The sequence below is a fragment of the Oncorhynchus mykiss genome, chromosome 17 (assembly GCF_057628025.1).
Source record: "Oncorhynchus mykiss isolate SJ-2025 chromosome 17, ASM5762802v1, whole genome shotgun sequence".
Taxonomy (NCBI): domain Eukaryota; kingdom Metazoa; phylum Chordata; class Actinopteri; order Salmoniformes; family Salmonidae; genus Oncorhynchus; species Oncorhynchus mykiss.
Window position 1 is genome coordinate 39654081 of NC_143038.1, and position 27292 is coordinate 39681372.

General features: G+C 43.9%; 1 protein-coding gene and 1 long non-coding RNA gene across 2 annotated transcripts in view; one reads left to right on the top strand and one right to left on the bottom strand.

Moving 5' to 3' along the window:
- The first annotated feature begins 1177 nt into the window (after nt 1-1177).
- Nucleotides 1178-19589, top strand: LOC149975943 (uncharacterized). Its single transcript, XR_016487935.1, has 2 exons — nt 1178-1316; nt 15215-19589. It is a non-coding gene; the product is annotated as an uncharacterized LOC149975943 (long non-coding RNA).
- The window catches only part of dnai1.2 (dynein, axonemal, intermediate chain 1, paralog 2), a 36774-nt gene continuing 26447 nt past the window's right edge, over nt 16966-27292 (bottom strand). Inside the window, exon 20 of the mRNA XM_036950223.2 lies at nt 16966-17439. Coding sequence (XP_036806118.1) covers nt 17338-17439 — 102 coding nt within the window. The 3' untranslated portion in view covers nt 16966-17337. The remainder of the gene's footprint in view (nt 17440-27292) is intronic.

Below are 27292 nucleotides of genomic sequence, written 5' to 3' on the forward strand. Positions count from 1 at the left end.
GGAATTTTAAAAAACTAATTTCATGCAATTATGCTACTTTTGCCATGGAGCAGAGAGAAAAATGTGCAGTTTTACAGCAATTTCCTACAATTCTACACATTTTACCATGACTGATGCCAGATGAGACAGATGAGCTGATGAGATGAGTGGTATGCACTGATGTAAATCACAGAGATACTCTCATCAGAGCTCTGTTTATATTATATTATATAATGGCAATGGGGTGATACCACAGCATGCATATTAAAATGTATACAATATTTTCCTTAGAAACTGCCTTGCCTTGCAGAGTATCTTGCAGCCAAATGCCACATATCCCCATTCAAAAGGGAACATGTAATTAAAGGATATTGCATGCTACTTTTCATTGGCTCAGTCTCTACGGCTATGTTCAATTGAGATTGCAGCCGCACACCTGACACCAAAACTCCTGTGTCTGTCATAATGAAATCCAATTCCTTTTCACTTTGGTCCAAGACAAGTAGACATTTTGTATGGTTTGTAATGTTAAGTTGATGAGAGAGGGATAACAAGCAAAGTAGACTAAGAAACAACAGCAAATATGAAGTGAGAGGGCATTATTTGAGGGGCCCTCTCGGTCCTTGTCAGGGATGGGCTATTGCAACAGACGACCACACCGGTTCCCCCACTATCAGCTAAAAACAAGAAGAAGCGGCTCCAGTGAGCACGTGATCACCAACACTGGACAACTGAGAAGTGGAAGAACATTGCCTGGTCTGACAAATCCCAGTTCCTCTTGCGTCATGCTGATGGCAGAGACCATGGCCCCATCCTGCCTGGTGTCAACGGTACAGGTGGTGCAATGGTATGGGGTATGTTTTCCTGGCACACGTTAGGTCCATTGATTCTTGTAATATTTAATTTCACTTATTCCCCCGTTTTTTTCTGACAACAAACAAAAAACTTACATAGACAATTGAGCAATGTGTCCACGCCCCGAGGAATTCAGGTTGTTCTGGAGGCAAGGTTGTTCTGGAGGCAAAGGGGTGTCAAACATGGTACTAGATGGGTGTATATTTGAACGAAATGTTCTTCTAAAACATTTTTATATGTTTTATAAGAACGCTTTTATTTTGAAGAGGAGCTTTATTTTGAAGAGGAATCCAGAAATTCCCTTACATTTGCTGGGTTAACATGTGACAAACCATGTGACTGAGAGTAGGTTACAAGCGTTTCACTGCGCAGACTGGAGCCAGACAGTCCCTGTGTCAAGAACAGTTGGCATTTCATCTGCTTTGCTTTGAGAATGAATTCAGATGCCTATCCCGAGAAGAATCTACATCTGTGTTCAAGAGGTAGGCTCTTTGTGCTCTTTGTTTAATTCTATTTTTGGTCTCCCTGTTCGGTTCAGTTGTCTGATAGTAAATTGACTATATTCCAGAGGCTGTAGTGTAGTGGGTTGAGAGATAATGCCTGCACACATGCTCATCAAATGCAATATTTACAGCTGTTCAATGGCATTTTATTCTTCAAAAATATAAGTTAAAGCTTCATAATGGTTACAACTGTCTTACCCCATCATAACCCAGAGTACCGATAGAAATAAATGGTTTTACCCCATTGTTTGTCAAAATTAACAATGTCTTTGTAAAAAAAAAATGATAGTTTCCAAATAATAAAGTATAATTTCAAATCAAATGTATTCGTCAGTAAGCTTCGTAAACAACAGGTGTAGATTATCACAGTGAAATGCTTACTTATGGGCCCTTCCCAAGAATGCAGAGAGAAAGAAAATGGAGAATTAATAGAAAAGTAAAACATAATAATAAAAGTAATAATACATGCATAATGAATAAATGATAACTTGCCTAATACACGGGGTACCAGTACAGAGTCGATGTGCAGGGATACGAGGTAATTGAGGAAGATACAGTACATTAGGAAAGTATTCAGACTTCTTGACTTTTTCCACATTTTGTTACGTTACAGCTTTGTTCTAAAATGGATAAATAAAACATTTCCCTCATCAATCTACACACAATACCCCATAATGACAAAGCGAAAACAAGGTTTTTACGAAATGTTTGCTAATTTATTACAATGAAAAAACAGAAATACCTTATTTACATAAGTATTCAGACCCTTTGCTATGAGACTCGAAATTGAGCTCAGGTGCATACTGTTTGCATTGATCACCCTTGTGATGTTTTACAACTTGATTGGAGTCCACCTGTGGTAAATTCAATTGATTGGACATGATGTGGAAGGGCACACGCCTGTCTATAAATGGTCCCATAGTTGACAGTACATTTCAGAGCAAAAACCAAGCCATAAGGTTGAAGAAATTGTCCATAGAGCTCTGAGACAGTATTGTGTCGAGGCACAGATCTGTGGAAGGGTACCAAACAATGTCTGCAGTATTGAAGGTTCTCAGGAACACAGTGGCCTCCATCTTTCTTAAATGGAAGAAGTTTGGAACCACCAAGACTTCCTAGAGCTGTCCGCCCGGCCAAACTGAGCAATCGGGGGAGAAGGGCCTTGGTCAGGGAGGTGACCATGAACCTGATGGTCACTCTGACATGGCTTCAGAGTTCAGCAGCACTCCACCAATCAGGCCGTTATGGTAGAGTAGCCAGATGGAAGCCACTCCTCAGTAAAAGGCACATGACAGCCTCCTCTGAGTTTTGTCAAAAGGCACCTAAAGACCCTCAGACCATGAGAAACATAATTCTCTGGTCTGATGAATCCAAGATTGAACTATTTGGTCTGAATGCCAACCATCACGCCTGGAGGAAACCTGGCACAATCCCATGGTGGTGGCAGTATCATGCTGTGGGGATTTCAGCAGCAGGGACTGGGAGGCTTTTCGGGATAGAGGGAAAGATGAACGGAGCAAAGTGTAGAGAGATCCTTGATGAAAACCTTCTCCAGAGAGCTCAGGACCTCAGACTGGGGAGAAGGTTCAAAGTTATTCCAGTCAAGCATGCATTTGACTTGCTGAAGAGGAGACTGCAGTCAGAAAGCCCCACATGCAACAATTGAACTGAACATGGCTCTGCAAAGAAAAGAGTCAAGACTGAATGTCATGAAGTATCTTAAAATGAAGATATCAAATTAGGTGATGTCAATGGGTTACAGCCTTGCAGGCTTGATGTACTTATTTGAGTCTGGGGGTAAACTTAGCCTTGAGATTAGCACTGTGAGACTAGAGCAGGGCTCCGACCCTGTTCCCGGAGAGCTACAATCCTATAGGTTTTCAATCCAACCCTAATCTAGAAGGCCTGATTCAAATAATTAGCTGGTTGATAAACTGAACCAGGTTAGTTACAACTGGGGTTGGAGCAAAAATGTACAGGTGGGTAGCTCTCCAGGAACAGGTTTGGAGACCCCTGGACTAGAGAAACCGAAACTGACAGTGACTTAGACCTTGGGAATCATCTCAGATGAATGCCCAGGCCAGTCGTGCCACAACCCTCCCCCCTGCTGATACAGATGGTTCGTTCTGCTGCCTTCAGGGTGAAGAAGGGGTGGTTTGTTGTTGTGGAAGATTCTACGTTCCATGCTTGAGCAATATCCTCAGTTTCTGCTGATGCTTCTGATTTAATGTCTCCAAATGTGAATGAATCCCAATTGTATTTCCTTGATTCCTCACCTCCTCTCTCCTTGCTTCCTTCTCAAAACGCATTGGAGAAGAACGTCAGAGGGGAGGAACCTCGGATCTTCTCCTCCAATGCATTTTGAGGAGGGGCAAGAAGAGAGGAATCAAGGAAATATATCACTCTAAGACCAGTGTACATGCTACTATGAATGATTAAGTAGTAGTCCCTGTTTCCAACCAGTCATTTGAGTAAGGTTGAGTTTGGGGTCAATGCTGGGCAAGAGGATAAGCAGACCTTGTTATCGTATGAGAGATGACCATCTATTCAATGTGCTCTCTTAATTAAAGACATTGAGTTGAGTATTGTATTTAAATTGATTTCAATGTCATGGATCAGTGAAGCAGTCAAAGAAAGAGGTTCAGAATCACTGTTCATTGCCTCTGCGTGGAATGGAAACAAATGAGTAGGAGCGAAAGACCAGTTTCCCGTTAGCTCAGCACATCACAGATTTGTTTTCTATCGAAGGAAGTTAATGCAATATTAGGTTAATAAACAGCATTGAATTCAACATTCAAAATGCAATACCAGAGAGTGCAACCAAATCTGCCTGAAAGCATTGCTCTATAAAAATGACTTCAAATATGAAACAGCACTGGCACCAACCCACTGAGGTATCGATGTGGCATGCCTTTAAAAACAACCAATATTTAGTCTGACACTTTGTGTGCATCCAAAATGGAATAGGATTCCCTATTTTGTGCCCATGGAGCTCTGGTCAAAAGTAGTGGACTATACAGGGAATAGGGTGCCATTAGGGACGCATGCTTTGTGTTGCTTAACATTCTGACCATGTATACTGCTACCATATACAGCCAAACCGTGCTGTTTTCTTTTTTCTCTCTCTGACCTACAATCCACAGTCCCGAGGCAATGTGTTCTGCCTGTCTGATGTGCTTCGTACCAGGATTTACAAGACATTTGTTATTTGTCCTTTTAAAGCTTGACTTTGAGCAGCGACAAAATGGAAGTCAAACTTAGTACGCAGGCTTCATAACAAACAGAACAGCTGCCTTATGCCCCGATGTTAACGTTAATGTTACTCTTACACCATTTATAAAGATTACAACACCAGTCGTAATACAGTGACTTGACTCAAACTCTATAGCTCCGTGAGGAGCATACATCCTCCACAGATGTTTTAATAATACATACAGTTGAAGTCGGAAGTTTACATACACCTTAGTCAAATACATTTAAACTCAGTTTTTCACAATTCCTGACATTTGATCCTAGCAAAAATTCCCTGTCTTAGGTCAGTTAAGATCACCACTTTATTTTAAGAATGTGAAATGTCAGAATAATAGTAGAGATTATTATTTATTTCAGCTGTTATTTCTTTCATCACATTCCCAGGGGGTCAGAAGTTTACATACACTCAATTAGTATTTGGTAGCATGGCCTTTACATTTTTTTACTTGGGTCAAATGTTTCAGGTAGCCTTCCACAAGCTTCACACAATAAGTTGGGTGAATTTTTTAACATTCCTCCTGACAGAGCTGGTGTAATTGAGTCAGGTTTGTAGGCCTCCTTGCTCGCACAAGCTTTTTCAGTTCTGCCCACAAATATTCTATAAGATTGAGGTCTGGGCTTTGTGATGGCCACTCCAATACCTTGACTTTGTTGTCCTTAAGCCATTTTGCAACTATGTTTGGGGTTATTGTCCATTTGGAAGACCCATTTGCGACCAATCTTTAACTTCCTGACTGATGTCTTGAGATGTTGCTTCAATATATCCACATAATTGTATTTCCTCATGATGCCATCTATTTTGTGAAGTGTACCAGTCCATCTTGCAGCAAAGCATCCGCACAACATTATGCTGCCACCCCCGTGCTTCACGGTTGGGATGGTGTCCTTCGGCTTGCAAGCCTCCCCTTTTTTCCTCCAAACATAACGATGGTCATTATGGCCAAACAGTTTCATCAGACCAGAAGACATTTCTCCAAAAGTACAATCTTTGTCCCCATGTGCAGTTGCAAACGTAGTCTGGCTTTTTTACGGCGGTTTGGAGCAGTGGCTTCTTCCTTGCTGAGCGGCCTTTCAGGTTATGGCGATATAGGACTTGTTTTATTGTGGATATAGATACTTTTGTACCTGTTTCCTCCAGCATCTTCACAAGGTCCTTTGCTGCTGTTCTGGGATTGATTTGCACTTTTCGCCCCAAAGTACATTCATCTCTAGGAGACAGAACGCATCTCCTTCCTGAGCGGTATGACGGCCTGCGTGATCCCATGGTGTTTATACTTGCGTACTATTGTTTGTACAGATGAATGTGGTACCTTCAGGTGTTTGGAAATTGCTCCCAAGGATGAACCAGACTTGTGAATGTCTACAATTTTTTTTTTGAGGTCTTGGCTGATTTCTTTTGATTTTCCCATGATGTCAAGCAAAGAGGCACTGAGTTGAAGGTAGGCCTTGAAATATTCCACAGGTACACCTCCAATTGACTCAAATTATGTCAATTAGCCTATCAGAAGCTTCTAAAGCCCTGACATCATTTTCTGGAATTTTCCAAGCTGTTTAATGGCACAGTCAACTTAGTGTATGTAAACTTCTGACCTACTGGAATTGTGATACAGTGAATTATAAGTGAAACCACCTGTCTGTAAAGAACTGTTGTAAAAATGACTTGTGTCATGCACAAAGTAATGTCCTGACCGACTTGCCAAAACTATAGTTTGTTACCAAGACATTTGTGGAGTGGTTGAACAATGAGTTTTAATGACTCCAACCTAAGTATATGTAAACTTCCAACTTCAACTGTAAGTTTTAAATAAGTAATAAAGTGCCCTCCACTAGAAGAACCAAATACTTACAGTGGTCAAAAGCCTTTGATTACTTCTACATCGGTGTTATTCAAACCTGGTCCTGTGAACCCACAGGGTGTGCAGTCATTTATTCCAGCCCACGACTAAAGCACCCCTCTCATCTAATCAACTAATCATCAAGCCCTTGATTTTTAGAGTTAGGTTTGTTAATACTGGGCTAAAACAAAAGCTTTCCTGCCCTGTGTGTCTCCAGCGTTGAAGAATGCTGTTCTACCCTCTCTCTGCAGGGAGACGCTTGCTCTTACTCAGCCTCAGTGGGTATCACCAGCTCCCGTGTCCCACTTCTTTGGAACTTGCAGAGTCCTTCCTTCCTGCCCACGCACTGGCAGACAAAGCGCCTATCTGCTGTGCATGTCCTTCCCACATTCAGGCTGACACACATAGCTGACTCTGATCTCAAGGCTGCCTGCCTGGGTATTGTGAGGTGTCTGAGTGTTTATCTCCCAGGAAATGATTTTGCCCTCGTCTGTCATATTAATCACTAGAGTCTCATCGTTATTCATAGGCAAGGTTTGTGTGTGTGTGTGTGCGTGCATGCGACGGGCTGTCTGTACAGAGACATTTTTGATGCAGAAACAACATCCTCAACAACAACATTTACCAACTTGACGGGAACTATTCCTGGCAAACCTTATAGTCTAAAAGTGGTCCAGCTAACTACTCTTAATAATGTCTCGGGCACTCAGATCCACTCCACCGAGCCCATGGCTGGGTTTCACTCACAATCTCTCTCTCTCTCTCTCTCTCTCTCTCTCTCTCTCTCTCTGTGTGCTCATTCAGACTTCCCTACTCGGAAAACCCTGAAACACTGTGCGATTTGGCCATGCTCTACGCCGAGAGCCAAGCTGAAAGTCATTGAGTGGTGTGTGACAGGCACATTTGTAAAATACAGCTTGTTGTGTAATGCAGACCCCCTGGGTAATTAGGCACACTCTGTTCTCCTCTTCATGGTTCATATCGCTTCTGACATATTCTGGATAACCCCTCCCTGGCCGCCTCTCCCGTTGGAAGAGGATTTGGAGAGGCCTGCAGGGCCAACTTGCCTTCTTTATCTCTCTGTGCAGTGGTGCAATGGGACAAAGAGTGGGAGAGTTGAGAGAAAAAGAGAGAGAGATTGAAAGAGAGAGAGGAAGAGTGAGAGAATTCTACATCCATATCCACTGCCATAACCTGATGATCTCTGTCCTTCTGTAGGCTATGCCTTTCTATCAGAAGGTGTGACTGCTCAAGAGATTGAATGTAAGCACACCAACCTGTTTAATTCACCGGGGACAGTAGTGGAGAGGGTAGTAAGTTTTAAATTCCTCGGCATACACATCACGGACAAATTGAATTGGTCCACCAACACAGACAGCGTTGTGAAGAAGGCGCAGCAGCCTCAGGAGGCTGAAGAAATTTGGCTTGTCACCAAAAGCACTAACAAACTTCTACAGATGCACAATCGAGAGCATCCTGCCGGGCTGTATCACCACCTGGTACGGCAACTGCTCCGCCCACAACCGTAAGGCTCTCCAGAGGGTAGTGAGGTCTGCACAACGCATCACCGGGGGCAAACTACCTGCCTTACAGGACACCTACACCACACAATGTCACAGGAAGGTCATAAAGATTATCAAGGACAACAACCACCTGAGCCACTGCCTGTTCACCCCGCTATCATCCAGAAGGCGAGGTCAGTAAAGGTGCATCAAAGCTGGGACCGAGAGACTGAAAAACAGCTTCTATCTCAAGGCCAGACTGTTAAACAGCCCCCATTAACATTGAGTGGCTGCTGCCAACATACTGACTCAACTCCAGCTCACTTTAATAATGGAAATTGATATACAAATGTATCACTAGCCAATTCAAACAATGCCACTTAATATAATGTTTACATACCCTACATTACTCATCTCATATGTATATGTAGAGTGGGGCAAAAAAGTATTTAGTCAGCCACCAATTGTGCAAGTTATCCCACTTAAAAATATGTGTGAGGCCTGTAATTTTCATCATAGGTACACTTCAACTATGACAGACAAAATGAGAAAAAATATCCAGAAAATTACATTGTAGGATTTTTAATGAATTTATTTGCAAATTATTGTGGAAAATAAGTATTTGGTCAATAACAAAAGTTTCTCAATACTTTGTTATATACCCTTTGTTGGCAAATGTTTTCTGTAAGTCTTCACAAGGTTTTCACACACTTGTGTTGCTGGTATTTTGGCCCATTCCTTCAGATCTCCTTTAAAGCAGTGATGTTTTGGGGCTGTTGCTGGGCAACACGGACTTTCAACTCCCTCCAAAGATTTTCTATGGGGTTGAGATCTGGAGACTGGCTAGGCCACTCCAGGACCTTGAAATGCTTCTTACGAAGCCACTCCTTCGTTGCCCGGGCGGTGTGTTTGGGATCATTGTCATGCTGAAAGACCCAGCCATGTTTCATCTTCAATGCCCTTGCTGATAGAAGGAGGTTTTCACTCAAAATATCACGATACATGGCCCCATTCATTCTTTCCTTTACACGGATCAGTCGTCCTGGTCCCTTTGCAGAAAAACAGCCCCAAAGCATGATGTTTCCACCCCCATGCTTCACAGTAGGTATGGTGTTCTTTGGATGCAACTCAGCATTCTTTGTCCTCCAAACATGATGAGTTGAGTTTTTACCAAAAAGTTATATTTTGGTTTCATCTGACCATATGATATTCTCCCAATCTTCTTCTGGATCATCCAAATGCTCTCTAGCAAACTTCAGACGGGCCTGGACATGTACTGGCTTAAGCAGGGGGACGCGTCTGGCACTGCAGGATTTGAGTCCCTGGCAGCGTAGTGTGTTACTGATGGTAGGCTCCCCCCCCCCCCCCCCCCCTCCCGTGTGGTTCTGGGATTTTTGCTCACCGTTCTTGTGATCATTTTGACCCCACGGGGTGAGATCTTGCGTGGAGCCCCAGATCGAGGGAGATTATCAGTGGTTTTGTATGTCTTCCATTTCCTAATAATTGCTCCCACAGTTGATTTCTTCAAACCAAGCTGCTTACCTATTGCAGATTCAGTCTTCCCAGCCTGGTGCAGGTCTACAATTTTGTTTCTGGTGTCCTTTGACAGCTCTTTGGTCTTGGCCATAGTGGAGTTTGGAGTGTGACTGTTTGAGGTTGTGGACAGGTGTCTTTTATACTGATAACAAGTTCAAACAGGTGCCATTAATACAGATAACGAGTGGAGGACAGAGGAGCCTCTTAAAGAAGAAGTTACAGGTCTGTGAGAGCCAGAAATCTTGCTTGTTTGTAGGTGACCAAATACTTATTTTCCACCATAATTTGCAAATAAATAAATTAAAAATCCTACAATGTGATTTTCTGGATATTTTTCCCTTAATTTTGTCTGTCATAGTTGAAGTGTACCTATGATGAAAATTACAGGCCTATCTCATCTTTTTAAGTGGGAGAACTTGCACAATTGGTGGCTGACTAAATACTTTTTTGCCCCACTGTATTTACTGTACTCTATATCATCTACTGCATCTTTATGTAATACATGTATCACTAGCCACTTTAAACTATGCCACTTTGTTTACATACCCTACATTACTCATCTCATATGTATATACTGTACTCGGTACCATCTACTGCATCTTGCCTATGCCGTTCTGTACCATCACTCATTCATACATCTTTATGTACATATTCTTTATCCCTTTACACTTGTGTGTATAAGGTAGTAGTTGAGGAATTGTTAGGTTAGATTACTCGTGGGTTATTACTGCATTGTTGGAACGAGAAGCACAAGCATTTCGCTACACTCGCATTAACATCTGCTAACCATGTGTATGTGACAAATAAAATTGGATTTGATTTTGCATCCTGTACAATGGATTAAAGTGAGCTAAAATAAATACATTTATGCTTTTTTTGTTGAGTGCTCCAACTCCTTTCTACCTCAAAGGAATCATTTTGGAAGTTTTTCTTGGTGAGTCCTTCTAATCACCTGTTTAATTATCGGTGCATCCTTTGCCAGCTCTGCAGGAATGACCACCCCAGGTGATTAGTGCAGCTGCTTTCTTCTGTTATTGACACACACACACACACACACACACACACAGCAGAATCTTCTTCTGCTGCTAGAGTCAGAGTAGACCATTATTTTGCTACAATGTGACAAAGATTAGGGCTAACTCTGCTCTATCCGAGCCATATATTTAAATATACAGTGCATTTGGAAAGTATTCAGACCCCTTGACTTTTTCCACATTTTGTTACGTTAAAGCCGTATTCTGAAATGGATTAAAATGTTTTTTCCTCAACAATCTACACCCAATACCCCGTAATGACAAACCAAAAACAAGGTTTTTAGACATTTTTTCAAATGTCATTTTTTATTTTTTTTATTTATGTAAGTATTCAGACTCTTTGCTATGGGATTCGAAATTGAGCTCAGGTGCATCCTGTTTCCATTGATCATCCTTTGGCCTGAATGCCAAGTGTCAGGTTTGGAAGAAACTTGGCACCATCCCTAACGTGAAGCATGGTGGTGGCAGCATCATGCTGTGGGGATGTTTAACAGTGGCAGGGACTGGGAGACTAGTCAGGATCGAGGGAAAGATGAACGGAGCAAAGTATAGAAAGATCCTTCCAACAGGACAATTTTTTAAATAAGTTTTAATTTGACCAGATAGGCCAGTTGAGAATAAGTTCTCATTTACAACTGAGACCTGGCCAAGATAAAGCAAAGCAGTGCGAAACATACAACACAGAGTTACACATGGAATGAACAAACGTACAGTCAATAACACAATAGAAAAGTTTATATACAGTGTGTGCAAATGAAGTAAGATTAGGGAGGTAAGGCAATAAATAGCGAAATAATGACAATTTAGCAATTAAACACTGGAGTGATAGATGTGCAGAAGATCAATGTGCAGGTACATATACTGGGGTGCAAAGGAGCAAAAAACAAACAATATGGGATGAGGTAGTTGGGTGGGCTATTTACAGGTGGGCTATGTACAGGTGCAATGATATGTAAGCTGCTCTGACAGCTGATGCTTCAAGTTAGTGAGGGAGATATGAGTCTCCAGCTTCAGTGATTTTGCAATTCATTCCAGTCATTGACAGCAGAGAACTGGAAGGAAAGGCGGCCAAAGGAGGAGTTGGCTTTGGGGGTGACCAGTGAAATATACCTGCTTGAGCGCGTGCTACTGGTGGGTGCTGCTATGGTGACCAGTGAGCTGAGATAAGGTGGGGCTTTACCTAGCAAAGACTTATAGATAACCTGGAGCCAGTGGGCTTGGCGACGAATATGAAGCGAGGGCCAGCCAACGAGAGCATACAGGTTGCAGTGGTAGGTAGTATATGGGGCTTTGGTGATACAATGGATGGCACTGTGATAGACTGCATCTAATTTGCTGAGTAGAGTGTTGGAAGCTATTTTATAAATGACATCGTGAAGTCAAGGATCGATAGTATAGTCATGTTTGGCAGCATGTTTGGCAGCATTAATGAAGGATGCCTTGTTGAGAAATAGGAAGCTGATGACCCTAAGCACAAGTCTCAATGTCCTTGTGTGGCCCAGCCAGAGCCAGGACTTGAACCCGATCGAACATCTCTGGAGAGACGTGAAAATAGTTGTGCAGCGATGATCCCCATCCAACCTGACAGAGCTTGAGAGGATCTGCAGAGAAGAATGGGAGAAACTCCCCAAATACAAGTGTGCCAAGCTTGTAGTGACATACAGAAAAAGACTTGAGGCTGTAATTGCTGCCAAAGGTGCTCCAACAAAGTACTGAGTAAAGGGTCTGAATACTTACGTAAAGTTACTGAGTGAATGATCTGAATACTTATGTAAATGTGATATTTCAGTTTTTTTTATTTATAAATTAGCAAAACTTTCTATAAACCTGTTTTGGCAATGTCATTCTGGGTTATTGTGTGTTGATTGATGAGGGGAAAAAAAACGTGTTAATACATTTTAGAAGAAGGCTGTAACGTAACAAAATGTGGAAACGGTCAAGGGGTCTGAGTACTTTCCGAAGGCACTGTATATGATCCGGCTCTAGCACATTGCGGTTTAACAGTGGATAAGTGTGAGTATCTGTTTTACAGTAACGGTCGGTAGGTGTGTGTATGTCCGAGCATGCATGTGTTTGTTGCACAATAGATTATCTTTGTATCTGAACCTATTTTCTTCCTCATCTCTCCCTCCAAACTCTTTATTTGTATCCTTTGGTAAAATCATTTTTCTTCCTGCTTCGTGTTGGGGGCGTGCCCTCAAGGCAGCGTGAAAATTATGTCACTTCTTGAAATATTATGTTGTTGTTGAGGTCCGTAAGCAGGAAGTTGCCCCACTGTGTATGATGATGTCATGGAGTCAACCGTTAAACTTATTCTGAAAACTACACTCCATGCATCTCCCTGCCACTAGTACCTAGCCATGGAATATCTGCTAAAGCATTTCAAGTTTGAAATGAAAAATTTACAGGTAAACAAAATAGGGTTGTCACGATGCCATACTCGCAAAATCGTGGCAAGGAAACAAAACATGAAGAGGACTAGATTTCCTGAGAAAAATGTTGGAAACAAGCATCCTTACGTTGTCCCCAAGATTCGTGTTCCTTTTCCAAGCTACAGTGGCTTTCTAAAGTATTGACCCCCTTCACATTTTTCCTATTTTGTTGCCTTACAACCTGGAATTGGTTTGTATCATGGAACCTGGTTTGTATCATTTCATTTACACAACATACATCCCACTTTGAAGATGCAAAATATTTTTTATTGTGAAACAAACAAGAAATAAGACAAAAAAACTGAACTTGAGTGTGCATAACTATACACCCCCCAAAGCCAATACTTTGTAGAGACACCATTTGCAGCAATTACAGCTGCAAGTCTCTTGGGATATGTCTCTATAAGCTTGGCACATCTAGCCACTGGGATTTTTGTCCATTCTTCATGGCAAAACTGCTCCAGCTCCTTCAAGTTGGATGGGTTCCGCTGGTGTACAGCAATCTTTAAGTCATACTACAGATTCTCAATTGAGGGTTGCTTTAGCAACTGCTGGAAGGTGAACCTCCATCCCAGTCTCAAATCTCTGGAAGACTGAAACATGTTTCCTTCAAGAATGCCCCTGTATTTAGCTCCATCCATCATTCCTTCAATTCTGACCAGTTTTCCTGCCGATGAAAAACATCCCCACAGCATGATGCTGCCACCACCATGCTTCACTGTGGGATGTTGTTCTCAGGGTGATGAGAGGTGTTGGGTTTGCCCCAGACATAGCGTTTTCCTTGATGCCAAAAAGCTACATTTTTGTCTCATCTGACCAGAGTACCTTCTTCAATATGTTTGGGGAGTCTCCCACATGCCTTTTGGCAAACACCAAACGTGTTTGCTTATTCTTTACTTTAAGCATTGGCTTTTTCTGACCCCTCTTCCGTAAAGCCCAGCTCTGTGGAGTGTACAGCTTCGTGGTCCTATGGACAGATACTCAAATCTTCGCTGTGGAGCTTTGCAACTCCTTCAGGGTTGTCTTTGGTCTCTTTGTTGCCTTTCTGATTTAATGCCCTCCTTGCCTGGTCTGTGAGTTTTGGTGGGTGGCCCTCTCTTGGCAGGTTTGTTGTGGTGCCATATTCTTTCCATTTTTTTAAATAACGGATTTAATGGTGGTCCATGGGATGTTCAAAGTTTCTGATATTTTTTTATAACCCAACCCTGATCTGTATTTCTCCACAAATTTGTCCCTGATCGGTTTGGAGAGCTCCTTGGTCTTCATGGTTCCGCTTGCTTGGTGGTGCCCCTTGCATGTTGCAGACTCTCTGGCCTTTCACAACAGGTGTATATATACTGAGATCATGTGACACTTAGATTGCACACAGGTGGACTTTATTTAACTAATTATGTGACTTCTGAAGGTAATTGGTGGCACCAGATCTTATTTAGGGGATTCATAGCAAAGGGAGTGATTACATATGCACACACCACTTTTCCGTTTTTATTTGTAAGAATTTTTTTAAACAAGTCATTTTTTTCATTTCAATTCACCAATTTGGACTATTTTGTGTATGTCCATTACATGTAATCCAAATAAAAATCGATTTAATTACAGGTTGTAATGCAACGATATAGGTAAAATGCCAAGGGGGATGAATACTTTTGCAAGGCACTGTATAGCACACAATATTTTACATACAGTAGGTTTTTTAAAGGACCAAAGAATGGGGTCTGCTTCGTGTTTTCCTTTTTGCCCTGGAAAATCAGGTATCATAGTATCACGATACTGGTATAGTGACAACCCTAAAACAAATGTGCTAAATATAAATCACGTGTAAGAACATATGTACAGTATGCCTGCGTCCCAAATGGCACCACATTCCCCTTCATAGTGCTTAACAATATGCCTGGCACATAGTAGTAGTGCACTATATATGAAACATGGTGCAATTTGTGATGCCCTCTATGTAAACAAATGTTACCTAATACATGCTTAATGATGCTTTTCAAGAACATAAAAATGCATAGGTATGCAAATGTTAAGAGCATAAGTGCAGCTTTCCAATTTCACTACTCATAAGCTGCATTCAGAACATCAGAATGTGGTATGTCCCAGGGATGTAAAGTTGCTGAGTGGATCATTTACAGATATGGGAGCAGATGTTACATGTAACAAGCAAAACGAGCAATACGGAATGTCTAGAGGCTACAATGAACATGCATTGTGCATCAAAAATATATTTGTTTTCTGACAGGCTTTTTTCTCCACCTCCTAACATTTCTCAAATGTTTTCTGTTGCAGGGCAACCACTGTAAAGCCAACCGTTGTAGCCAACCTGCGGAGAGCTGTCCGCCTCACACACATGTCCAGGATGTACCAACATCACTGTGGATCATCATCATGGAGAGCCAGCTGCAGCGGTTTGACCCTTGGGGTCCTGATGACTGGGCCCTGATTGACTCTGAGACATCGCAAGGGCGGTGGTGAAGACTTACTCCAGACAAAATCGAAAGAGAGATTTGAGAACTATAGGACATAAAACAATCTCTCCAATATACAGTGCTGTATCATTAGAAGAAATGTATTTTTTGGTAAGGAAAATCGAGGGTTGAATTACATTTTTTCCCCAAAATGAAAGCATAGACTGCTTTCTGGGACTGATACTTTACTCTAATATATTAATATTTTAAAGGTTGTTCTTCAGTATTACAAGAATGAAAGCGAAGATGAAGCCTTGGAGCAAGTTAAAAGCTTAAAAGCAGTTGTTACATTTTTGATGTGGAGCTTGAGTCGAGGAACTATATATATATATATTTTTAATTATATCATACTGACATCATCTGTCCTGCACAAGTATCACAACATCAAGAGCTCTAGAATCATTCTAGTTGGCGCCAGTCTACCCACCCACAGATATTTTAATAGATTCCCACCATATACTCTTACGCTGAGACTACAGTTAAAGAGAGCCCACTCTAGTGTTGGGTGACTTGTTTCAGTTGACTCAGATCCTGTTTGGTTTGTGTCATGGAGTCCGGGGAGAGACTGGGGCTGTCCACGGCAGCTGTGGTGGCCATCGCCTGCAATGCCCTGGTGGCCATCCTCCTCCTTGTCCTCTTCCTCATCATCTACAGGGCCTGCAAGGTGCCCTCCAGCCAGGAGAGGGTGCCAGTGCTGGCTGTTCCCGCTGGGCAGCCGCAACAGAGCAGCGAACACAAGTACTTGCTGACCTCCTGACTGGCAGCTAGAGAGAGTGAGCACCACAGCGTATATTAAATGCTCCGGGAGGTACTGTATAGTAGAGGAATAGACTGATCCCCTGTATAGTAGACCGAATAGACTGATCTCTACTAGCCAACTGGCTAGTAGAGGAATGGGCGCCAGACAAATTGGCTCTAACTGCATGTCAACTGTCAAGCAGACAGCACCCACTGGCCCTCTTAAAAATCTAAGTATAACTGTTCCTCTTAACTTCAGCAGCTGAATGAATGAAACAACCTGTAACAGTTAAAAATGTGGTCTTGGTCCTTGATAGTACTGACATGTATAATGGAATGCAGGCTTAAATGTGTTATACACACACACAACTTAGTGAGGTCAAAGACACATGGTTTAACACAAGGTTAATTCATCTGAAGTCAAAGAGGCTAGATCCTTGAGTGTCTGAGGACTGGACCAGACTTCTCCGAATGACTGGACTTCTCCAAAGCTTCTAAATGCTTCTAATTTCAGACATTTTCTTGCGAAGAAAAACAAGCCTGTGTGTATTGACGGTAACAGCGGGCTGTGTGGAGTGTGCGTCATGGTCACTCATACATAGCAGTGGTCTTTGAGAGAAGCATAAAGTGTTATGTAAGGAGCTTAGAGGCTTTGTTCACTTTGTCCTCTTAAAATGTGGTCCTCTCAGTACTAACCTCCTTTGGTACAGTGTCAATGACAGCCCACACATTGTTGTAGGACAGCACTCCTACAACTCCTATTATGTGACTTGTTCTGACGAGGACATAGCATCTCTTCCCCTTCACAACAAAAATAACAAGACGTGCCAGACATTGGAATGATAAATATTTTTTATTAATATTTCCAAACAAACTGAGCTACTCTGTTTTCCAAAACCAAAAAATATAACCCAAAGCTTGAGTGGTTTTGCCGCATCAGGTAAAGGAGACGTTGCTGGTTGCACACTGACTATCTATATGTTTAGTATAGTGCACAGCGCAAGAGTGAGAAAAACAGTAGGCTAGATTGCACAGATTCAATAGACCGCACTATACTTCAACATGGGAAGGAACGGTGGCTTTAGTATGCAGCTTTAGAAGACAGAAGACAGTAGTAATAAGGCATGACTGGTGGTGGGTTTATAACTGGAGTGCAGTAGTAGAAATAGTGGGCGACTACAGTCCTGCATGATGTTGTCATAGTTTCTAAGCATTGCTGTTCTCTGGCTCCCGCAGTAAACTCAGCAGCTTCTCCATCTTGGCGATCTCCACCTCAGGCCCCTTGGGCAGCTCCTGACCCTTCTTCTCCTGGTGAGAGACACAGTAGCACACATGTCAAATACTGCAGGGGAAACAACTTGACCTTAATGAAGAAACACATACACTGAAAACAAGCTGGGAAGGAAGGGATGGTAAACAAAGGCAAGATAAAAGACCTGGAGAAATGCATTCCAATAAAAGCCTTTCTTTCCGGAGACTAAGAAATTAGAAAAAGGCAGACTTGCAGAGCGTGCAACTTCCAATATGGAATGTGTTATTGGCAGTTAAAACTCATCCATTGTTGACTTCAAACGTGGCCAACAAGAGGTAAAGGAAGTGGTCCAACATGGTGTCCGGTGGTAATGTGGCCACCTGGCACTTCACCCATGCTGTTCTGGAGGTTCATCATTTCTCCCTGGGAGGACATCAAGTACCTCCTCCTTATCTGAGATCATCACTATGGTTACCGACCTGGCTGATGGAACACTGTGTATCCTGGGGTGAGACTTTAATTGAATTAGCATCCTTTGGATTATTTACTCGAGAGCGCTGGTTATTTTCAGCGGTCCTTGCCCAACCTTGTAAACTGGTAAGGACTAAGGAAGGGTATGATTCAATCCAACATGCATTGCGGTACATGTCATGCACAGAGTGCTTTAACACTCTTGAAAAACACTAATGCTGTTTCTAGAAGTTGCAAGGTAGAAGTGCGAGGACAGGTGGGCAGACCCGACATAGGGGAATATTTTCATTAAGATACTATCTGTTTAAATATGCCCCCTCTCTCTGTTTAAGGCATTTCATCATATCTGATAGATACGGGAGAGAGAGAGAAAGCTGAATGGGCAGAGATGATAAGTAGTGGAGTGAGATCCATCTTTCTCCACCCATCCCATTCCTGTTCCTGCTTCCTGCTCCACCCCTCATACAACATCACTACAGTATACTATATTATAGGGATCCTCAAAGCTCAAAGGGCTGTGCTGTAGAGTGTTATATAGCACAGGGACCTTCACACACACACACAGCAGTTAAACATGGTGGTCTAATATTGCATTTATGGAAATTCAGTGACAGAGCACTGCAATATCCACAGATTACAAAAATATATTTTGCAAAAATGCTACAGATGACTTGATGCTGTAGTGGATGACCTGATTTAGGCAGTGGTACAGTGAGTAGATGGCTGACTGGCCTTGAAAAAATACATCTCATTCATAACCTTTTTTAGAAAGCTTTTACCGAGGGGGAGCTTATCTTGTCGGCATGCATGGGACAGAGATCTTCAAATCATGGCACTTGTCCTACCTATTTCAATAGGATTTCTCTCAATGTTGAGAGGTTATGCATATAGATGAGACCCCAGTACTGCATTGCAGACTAATAATACGCATAGGCTCCTAAATCAGGGGCTTGTTCATGAGGGTGCAATGTTACAGGGCATGCAGATAGATATACTGTAGAACAGTGGTTCTCAATTGGTTTTGCCTCGGGACCCAAATTTAACCAGGTTGTCTCAGTCGCAATCCAATATTCACATTGCGAATAATGTTTTGCCAAAATGCAAGCTGGAAAACTATTTTTGATGCTATATTGATAGTAAATTTAACAATAATATGACAACAGTCAAACATTTTTCATTGTCAATAATTCAATTTTGCCAATATTGTTTATGAATTATGTTAAGGTCACTGGTTTGTGATCACAAAATCAACCAAATTCGCTAAATACCGCTGCTAACAATACTGTGATTGAAGAAAAATTGTTAAGATGTTAAATTAAATATAAAAAAATGTAGGATCATTATGATGTCTACACTTGTTCTTCCTGGTTTTAGTCACAGTGGTGTAAAGTACTAAAGTAAAAATACATTAATGTACTACAATAAATCATTTTTTGGGGTATATGTAAAAATACAAAATATGTACTTTACTATTTATATTTTTGACAACTTTTGACAACTTTCACCTTTACTTCACTAAATAATGTACTTATTACTCCATACATTTTCCCTGACACACAAATTACTCATTACATTTTCAATGCTTAGCAGGACAGGAAAATGGTCCAATTCACACACGTATCATCCCTACTGCCTCAGATTTTGCGGATTCACTAAACACATGCTTTGTTTGTAAATTATGTCTGAGTGTTGGAGTGTGCCCCTGGCTATCTGTAAATAAATAAAAACAAGAAAATTGTTCCATCTGGTTTGCTTAATATAAGCTATTTGCAATGATTAATACTTTTAATTTTGATACTTAAGTATATTTTTGCAATTACATTTACTTTTGATACTTAAGTATATTTAAAACCAAATACATTTGGACTATTACCCAATTAGTATTTTACTGGGTGACATTCACTTTTACTTGAAATCAGGATAAGGTAAGACCCAGATGCAGACTGTGTCGAATTAACGTTTATTATAGCAACAGAGGCAAAGGTACATGACAGCAGGCAGGCTAAGGGTCAGGACAAGCAAGGGTCAAAAACCAGGAAGGCGAGAAAAAAAAAGGGTCTGGGGAAAGACAGGAGCTGACAAGACGAATGCTGGTAAGCTTGACAAACAAGACGAACTGGCAACAGACAAAACAGAGAACACAGGTATAAATACACAGGGGATCATGGGAAAGATGGGTGACACCTGGAGGGGGGTGGAGACAATCACAAAGACAGGTGAAACAGATCAGGGCGTGAAAGTACCCCCTCACCCTCCTCTAGGGGCGCAACCTGACGTCCTACCTGGGCGCATACCAGGTTGACCGGGGTGCCGACGGTTGAAGTCAGCGATGAGGGCTGGGTCCAGGATGTCTCTAGCAGGGACCCAGCACCTCTCCTCTGGGCCATAACCCTCCCAGTCAACCAGGTACTGGAAAACCCTGCCCCGTGGTCAAACCCTCAGGAGGCCTCAGGAGGCGTCTCACGATACCTGGAGGTGGTCTTGAGGAGGGCCCTCCTCCTGGCTCTCCTCCAGGTACGACAACAGTGGCAGACAAACATCTGGGCAGAAGGTATGCCGACCTCCTCTTCCTGCTCAGGGAAGAGCGGGGGCTGATACCCCAGGGAACACTCAAAGGGAGATAGGCCCGTGGCAGAGCAGGGAAGGGTGTTGCGGGCATATTCGACGCACACAAGCTGCTGGCTCCAGGTGGTGGGGTTGGCAGAGACCAGGCAGCGCAGGGTGGTCTCGAGGTCCTGGTTGGCTTGCTCCGACTGGCCGTTGGACAAGGGGTGGAACCCGGAGGACAGACTGACCCAATGAGGGTGCAGAAAAACTTCCAGAACTGGGATGAGAACTGAGGACCCCGGTCGGAGACTCTGTCCACGGGCAGTCCATGGATCTGGAAGACGTGCTGCACCATGAGCTGGGCAGTCTCTTTGACAGATGGTAGTTTGGGGAGAGGAATGAAGTGGGCGGCTTTAGAGAACTGATCCACCACAGTCAGGATGGCGGTGTTGCCATCAGTTGGAGGAAGACCCATGACAAAGTCCACGGAGATGTAAGACCAGGGACGGTGGGGACAGGCAGAGGATAGAGGAAACCAGTCAGAGCTTGCCGAAGAGTCTTGTTCTGTGCACAAACTGTGCAAGCGGTGACGAATGTGGACACGCCTGGGACCATGGTAGGCCACCAAAAGCGCAGTTGCACAAAGGCCAGGGTCCGACGGGCTCCCGGGTGGCAGGCCAGCCTAGAGCAGTGGGCCCACTCTAGGACCGCGGAGAGGATGGTGTCGGGAACGAACACCCGGTCATTAGCCCCCCCCCCCCCGGGGTTTGGCTAGGAACGCAGTGCCTCACGAACCTGCTTCCCTATTCCCCAGCTGAGTGCCGTCACCAGGCATGAGGTAGGAAGGATGGTCTCGGGTTCCAGGGTAGTAGTCATGGGGCTATAGCGGCGGGACAGTGCATCCGGCTTGACATTCTTGGATCCTGGCCGGCACAAGAGGGAGAAGTTTGAACCGTGTGAAAAGCAGTGCCCATCTGGCTTGCCTGGAGTTGAGGCGCTTGGCGGTGCGGAGATACTCTAGGTTCTTGTGGTCAGTCCACGCGATGAACGGATGTTCCGCCCCCTCCAGCCAGTGTCTCCATTCCTCCAACACCATCTTCACCGTGAGAAGCTCCCGATTCCCTACATCGTAGTGGCTTTGAGGCGATGGGAGAAGGCACAAGGATGTAGCTTGAGGTCAAGGGCAGAATGCTGGGACAGGACAGCCCCCCCACCTCCACCACGAACTGACAGGTTGGGTCCGGATGAACCAGGATGGTCTGGGGCACCTTCCAAGCCCCCAGGAAGATGTCCCGGGGCAGGTTGCACTTACTTCGGTCAATGGGCGTGGCAGAATGGGCTCCAGCCTATGATGGCACCAGTAGACCATTAACAATGAGGGGATTGTGTCATTGGAGCCAGGAGAATCCCAATACCACGGGAATCAGAGGGGACTTGATGAGCAGGAACCGAATAGCCTCGCTGTGGTTCCCTGACACCCATAGGTGGATGGGAGTGGTGTTATGGGTGACTTGGCTTATAGAGCACCTGTCCAGTGCTCCAACGTCCATGGGAATGGACTGACCTAAGAATTTTTACTAGGATAAAATGTCAGTAATTGTGAAAAACTGAGTTTAAATGTATTTGGATAAAGGTGTATGTAAACTTCTGACTTCAACTGTAGTTGAGATTCTTCAAAGTAGCCAACCTTTGCCTTGATGACAGTTTTGCACACTCATTCTCTCAACCAGCTTCACGAGGAATGCTTTTCCAACAGTCTTGAAGGAGATCCCACATATGCTGAGCACTTGTTGGCTAATTTTCCTTCACTCTGTGGTCCAACTGATACCAAACCATCTAAATTGGGTTGAGGTCGGGGGATTATGGAGGCCAGGTCATCTGATGCAGCACTCAATCACTCTCTTTGGTCAAATAGCCCTTACACAGCCTAGAGGTGTGTTTTGGGTCATTGTCCTGTTGAAAAACTAATTATAGTCCCACTAAGTGCAAACCAGATGGGATGGCGTTTTGCTGCAGAATGCTGTGGTAGCCATACTGGTTAAGATTGCCTTGAATTTTAAATAAATATCTGACAGTGTCACTAGCAAAGCACCCCCGAACCATCACACCTCCTCCTTTATGCTTCACGTTGGGAACCACACATGCGAAGGTCATCCGTTCACCTACTCTGCGTCTTGCAAAGACACGGCGGTTGGAACCAAAAATCTCAAATTTGGACTCATCAGACCAAAGGTCAGATTTCCAGTGGTCTAATGTCCATTGCTCATGTTTCTTGGGCCAAGCATGTCTCTTATTATTATTGGTGTCCTTTAGTAGTGGTTTCTTTGCAGAAATTCGACCATGAAGGTCTGATTCACGCAGTCTCATCTGAACAGTTGATGTTGAGATGTCTGCTACTGGAACTATGTGAAGCATCTATTTGGGCTGCAATTTCTGAGGTGCAGATAACTCTAATGAACTTATCCTCTGCAGCAGAGATAACTCTGGGTCTTCCTTTCCTGTGGCGGTCCTCATGGGAGCCAGTTTCATCATAGCACTTGATGGTTTTTGCAACTGCACTTGAACAAATTTTAAAAGTTCTTGACATTTTCCGGATTGACCGACCTTCACGTCGTAAAGTAATGATGGACTGTCATTTCTCTTTGCTTATTTGAGCTGTTCTTGAAATAATATGGACTTGGTCTTTTACCAAATAGGGCTATCTTTTATATACCACCCCTACCTTGTCACAACACAACTGATTGGCTCAAACGCATTAGAAGGAAAGAAATCACACAAATTAACTTTTAACAAGGCAGACCTGTTAATTGAAATGCATTCCAGGTGACTACCTCATGAAGCTGGTTGAGAGAATGCCAAGAGTGTGCAAAGCTGTCAATAAGGCAAAGGTGGCTACTTTGAAGAATCTCAAATATAAAATGTATTTTGATTTGTTTAACACTTTTTTGGTTACTACATGATTCCATATGTGTTATTTCATAGTTTTCATGTCTTCACTATTATCCTACAAAGTAGAAAATAGTAAAAATAAATAAAAACCCTGGAATGCGTAGGTGTGTCCAAACTTTTCACTGGTACTGTATATATATATATATAATACACAGCCTAGCCTATCCTCAATGACCGAGATCCATGTAACTTTTACTCCAGCGATTCTCAACTGGTGAACACAAATTTGCGTCGAGGGAGGATTTGAATGTGTCTGAGTAAAAAGCTAGAGTAAAAGCTGTGTATTATGTCAGCTCTAGCCTATACATTGCATGTCTATCTGCAACGTTGTGAAGGTGGTAACTGTGAATACACATTACAGGTTCATTGGTGTGCCAGTGGACAAAGGAAGAGATGGCTCTGCTGTGTCCTGGGGCAACAGATTGAGTTTTGGGCAGGCTTTGTCTTTTCACTGTCAGTGGCTTTGGACAGCCACGGGAGAAGGAGGGGAGAGGCTGGTTGTCACAATGCTCCTAAATAAACATCTGGAGGGTGCTGTGCTGGGGATGAAGTTGGACAGATAAATGTTTGCCCTCAACTATATAACTTGGCTTAGAACTCGGGTCTCATCAACACCAACGATTCCCATTAATGATTAATTTAGTCGCTGAGAAACATCAGAGTCCAACTGTTAAATGCTCTGACGTGTACCGGAACTACAGCCGCGGCTAACCCCCAAAATGAGTGTAATTAATATGCCGTGACTTGACGCCTGATGTCCATGTTGTCCTTTATGTCAGAGACTCCTTCTCTTGGCCTGTGGTTACTGAGCGCACAGTGATTATAAACACCACACCTCATTAGCCACCACTATCAGAGGGTACAACGGGAGTGTGACTAATGAGATGGGAACAGCTGAAGGCTCCCGTGTCAAATTGGTTTTACTCTGTGAATTGCCCGGACCCTAACCCCCATGTTCTCCAGTGGAGCCATCAAGAGGGAACAAGAACTGAAACTGAGAATATATATATTCTCACCACAGTACAACGATCATTTAGAAACGGATGATCTAATTAAACAGATGAACAAACAAACAACTACTTCACGATGTGCAACCAAAGCTAATTGGACAGAGTGGGGGAGAGAGAGTGGTAGTCCCATGTTGAACCACACATACTATACACGTGATTCAATCCACTGTTTACATTGTACAAAGGCCTATGTGTAAGCACTTAGCGTAAAGAGAGGAGGGGGAAGAAAGAGGTGTGTGTGTGTGTGTGTCTCGAGGCCTAGAGGAGAGAGTAGCAGAGACAACATGACAGTGTTATTTATTGCATTATGCGTTGGGTGTGGGCATTGCTGATGATGAATCATTTGATCTGTTCCCAGCTGTGTAGAACAACAACAGACCTGTATGAATGATGCAAAGGCCAGATACATATCTAGAGTGGGATACAGCCACAGGTGAATAGTAAAGTTTCCCCACTCAAATGGAAAACACAGAATGTACAAGTAGTACACTGATGACGCTAGCAGAGTGTAGTCATTTTAATCTACGAAGGAAGTGAATCATCTTTGACCATTTTTGTCACGATAACCGCACGCCCCCTGAAATGTGATTTGTCATTTAGTATACTCTGCTCGTCTATCGGAGCATTGTTGATGCCAATTAGAAGCATTTGGCTTTGGAAGTCATTTTGATGTCTCATTGTAGCACTGAGATGCAAACAAGTGTGTTCCTTGAAGAAAGGCCATGCGTCAGCATGACATGAAATTACAAGTGACTGGAAAATACGTGGCCTTACTCAACTATCAAAGAATGAATACGGAGAGTATGAAAATAAACATGAGCACCTTAAAATGTCAGGTGCGTGAATGAGGACCCAAAAGCGAATTAACAAAACAGAGTTTCTTTAATGACGAAACACATGTAGGCTCAGATGGACAGGCAGATTCCGACAGGACAGGACAAGGTTAGATGAACTGGCAGATTCCGACAGGACAGGACAAGGTTGCAGCAAACACGACGATAGTCTGGTTCAGGCATGAGAAACACAAACGAGAATCCGACAAAGACAGAAGCAGGAACAGAGAGAGATATAGAGACCTAATCAGAGGGAAAAAGGGAACAGGTGGGAAAAGGGGTGAACGAGGTAGTTAGAGGAGACAAGGAACAGCTGGGGGAAGGAGGGTAAGAAAAGGTAACCTAATACGACCAGCAGAGGGAGACAGGGTGAAGAGAAAGAACAGGAACAAGACACAACATGACAATACATGACAGTACCCCCCCACTCACCGAGCGCCTCCTGGCGCACTCGAGGAGGAAACCTGGCGGCAACGGAGGAAATCATCGATCAGCGAACGGTCCAGCACGTCCCGAGAGGGAACCCAACTCCTTTCCTCAGGACCGTACCCCTCCCAATCCACTAGGTACTGATGACCACGGCCCCGAGGACGCATGTCCAAAATCTTACGGACCCTGTAGATAGGTGCGCCCTCGACAAGGATGGGGGGGGGGGGGGGGGGGGGGGGGGAGACGAGCGGGAGCGCGAAGAACGGGCTTAACACAGGAGACATGGAAGACCGGGTGGACGCGACGAAGATATCGCGGAAGAAGAAGTCGCACTGCGACAGGATTAATGATCTGAGAAATACGGAACGGACCAATGAACCGCGGGGTCAGCTTGCGAGAAGCTGTCTTAAGGGGAAGGTTCTGAGTGGAGAGCCAAACTCTCTGACCGCGACAATATCTAGGACTCTTAGTTCTACGCTTATTAGCGGCTCTCACAGTCTGCCCCCTATAACGGCAAAGTGCAGACCTGACCCTCTTCCAGGTGCGCTCGCAACGTTGGACAAAAGCCTGAGCGGAGGGGACGCTGGACTCGGCGAACTGAGACGAGAACAGCGGAGGCTGGTACCCGAGGCTACTCTGAAAAGGAGATAGCCCGGTCGCAGACGAAGGAAGCGAGTTGTGGGCGTATTCTGCCCAAGGGAGCTGTTCTGACCAAGACGCAGGGTTACGAAAAGAAAGACTGCGTAAGATGCGACCAATAGTCTGATTGGCCCGTTCTGCTTGACCGTTAGACTGGGGGTGAAAGCCGGAAGAGAGACTGACGGAAGCCCCAATCAAACGGCAAAACTCCCTCCAAAATTGAGACGTGAATTGCGGACCCCTGTCCGAAACGACGTCTGACGGAAGGCCATGAATTCTGAAAACATTCTCGATGATGATTTGTGCCGTCTCTTTAGCAGAAGGAAGCTTAGCAAGGGGAATAAAATGAGCCGCCTTAGAGAACCTATCGACAACCGTAAGAATAACAGTCTTCCCCGCTGACGAAGGCAGTCCGGTGATAAAATCTAAGGCGATGTGAGACCACGGTCGAGAGGGAATGGGAAGCGGCCTGAGACGGCCGGCAGGAGGGGAGTTACCGGACTTAGTCTGCGCGCAGACCGAACAAGCAGCCACGAAACGACGCGTGTCATGCTCCCGGGTGGGCCACCAAAAACGCTGGCGAATGGAAGCAAGCGTACCCCGAACGCCAGGGTGGCCGGCTAACTTGGCAGAGTGAGCCCACTGAAGAACGGCCAGACGAGTAGGAACGGGAACGAAAAGAAGGTTCCTAGGACAAGCGCGCGGCGACGGAGTGTGAGTGAGTGCTTGCTTTACCTGCCTCTCAATTCCCCAGACAGTCAACCCGACAACACGCCCCTCAGGGAGAATCCCCTCGGGGTCAGTGGAGGCTACTGAAGAACTGAAGAGACGAGATAAAGCATCAGGCTTGGTGTTCTTAGAGCCCGGACGATAAGAAATCACGAACTCGAAACGAGCGAAAAACAGCGCCCAACGAGCCTGACGCGCATTAAGTCGTTTGGCAGAACGGATGTACTCAAGGTTCCTATGGTCAGTCCAAACGACAAAAGGAACGGTCGCCCCCTCCAACCACTGTCGCCATTCGCCTAGGG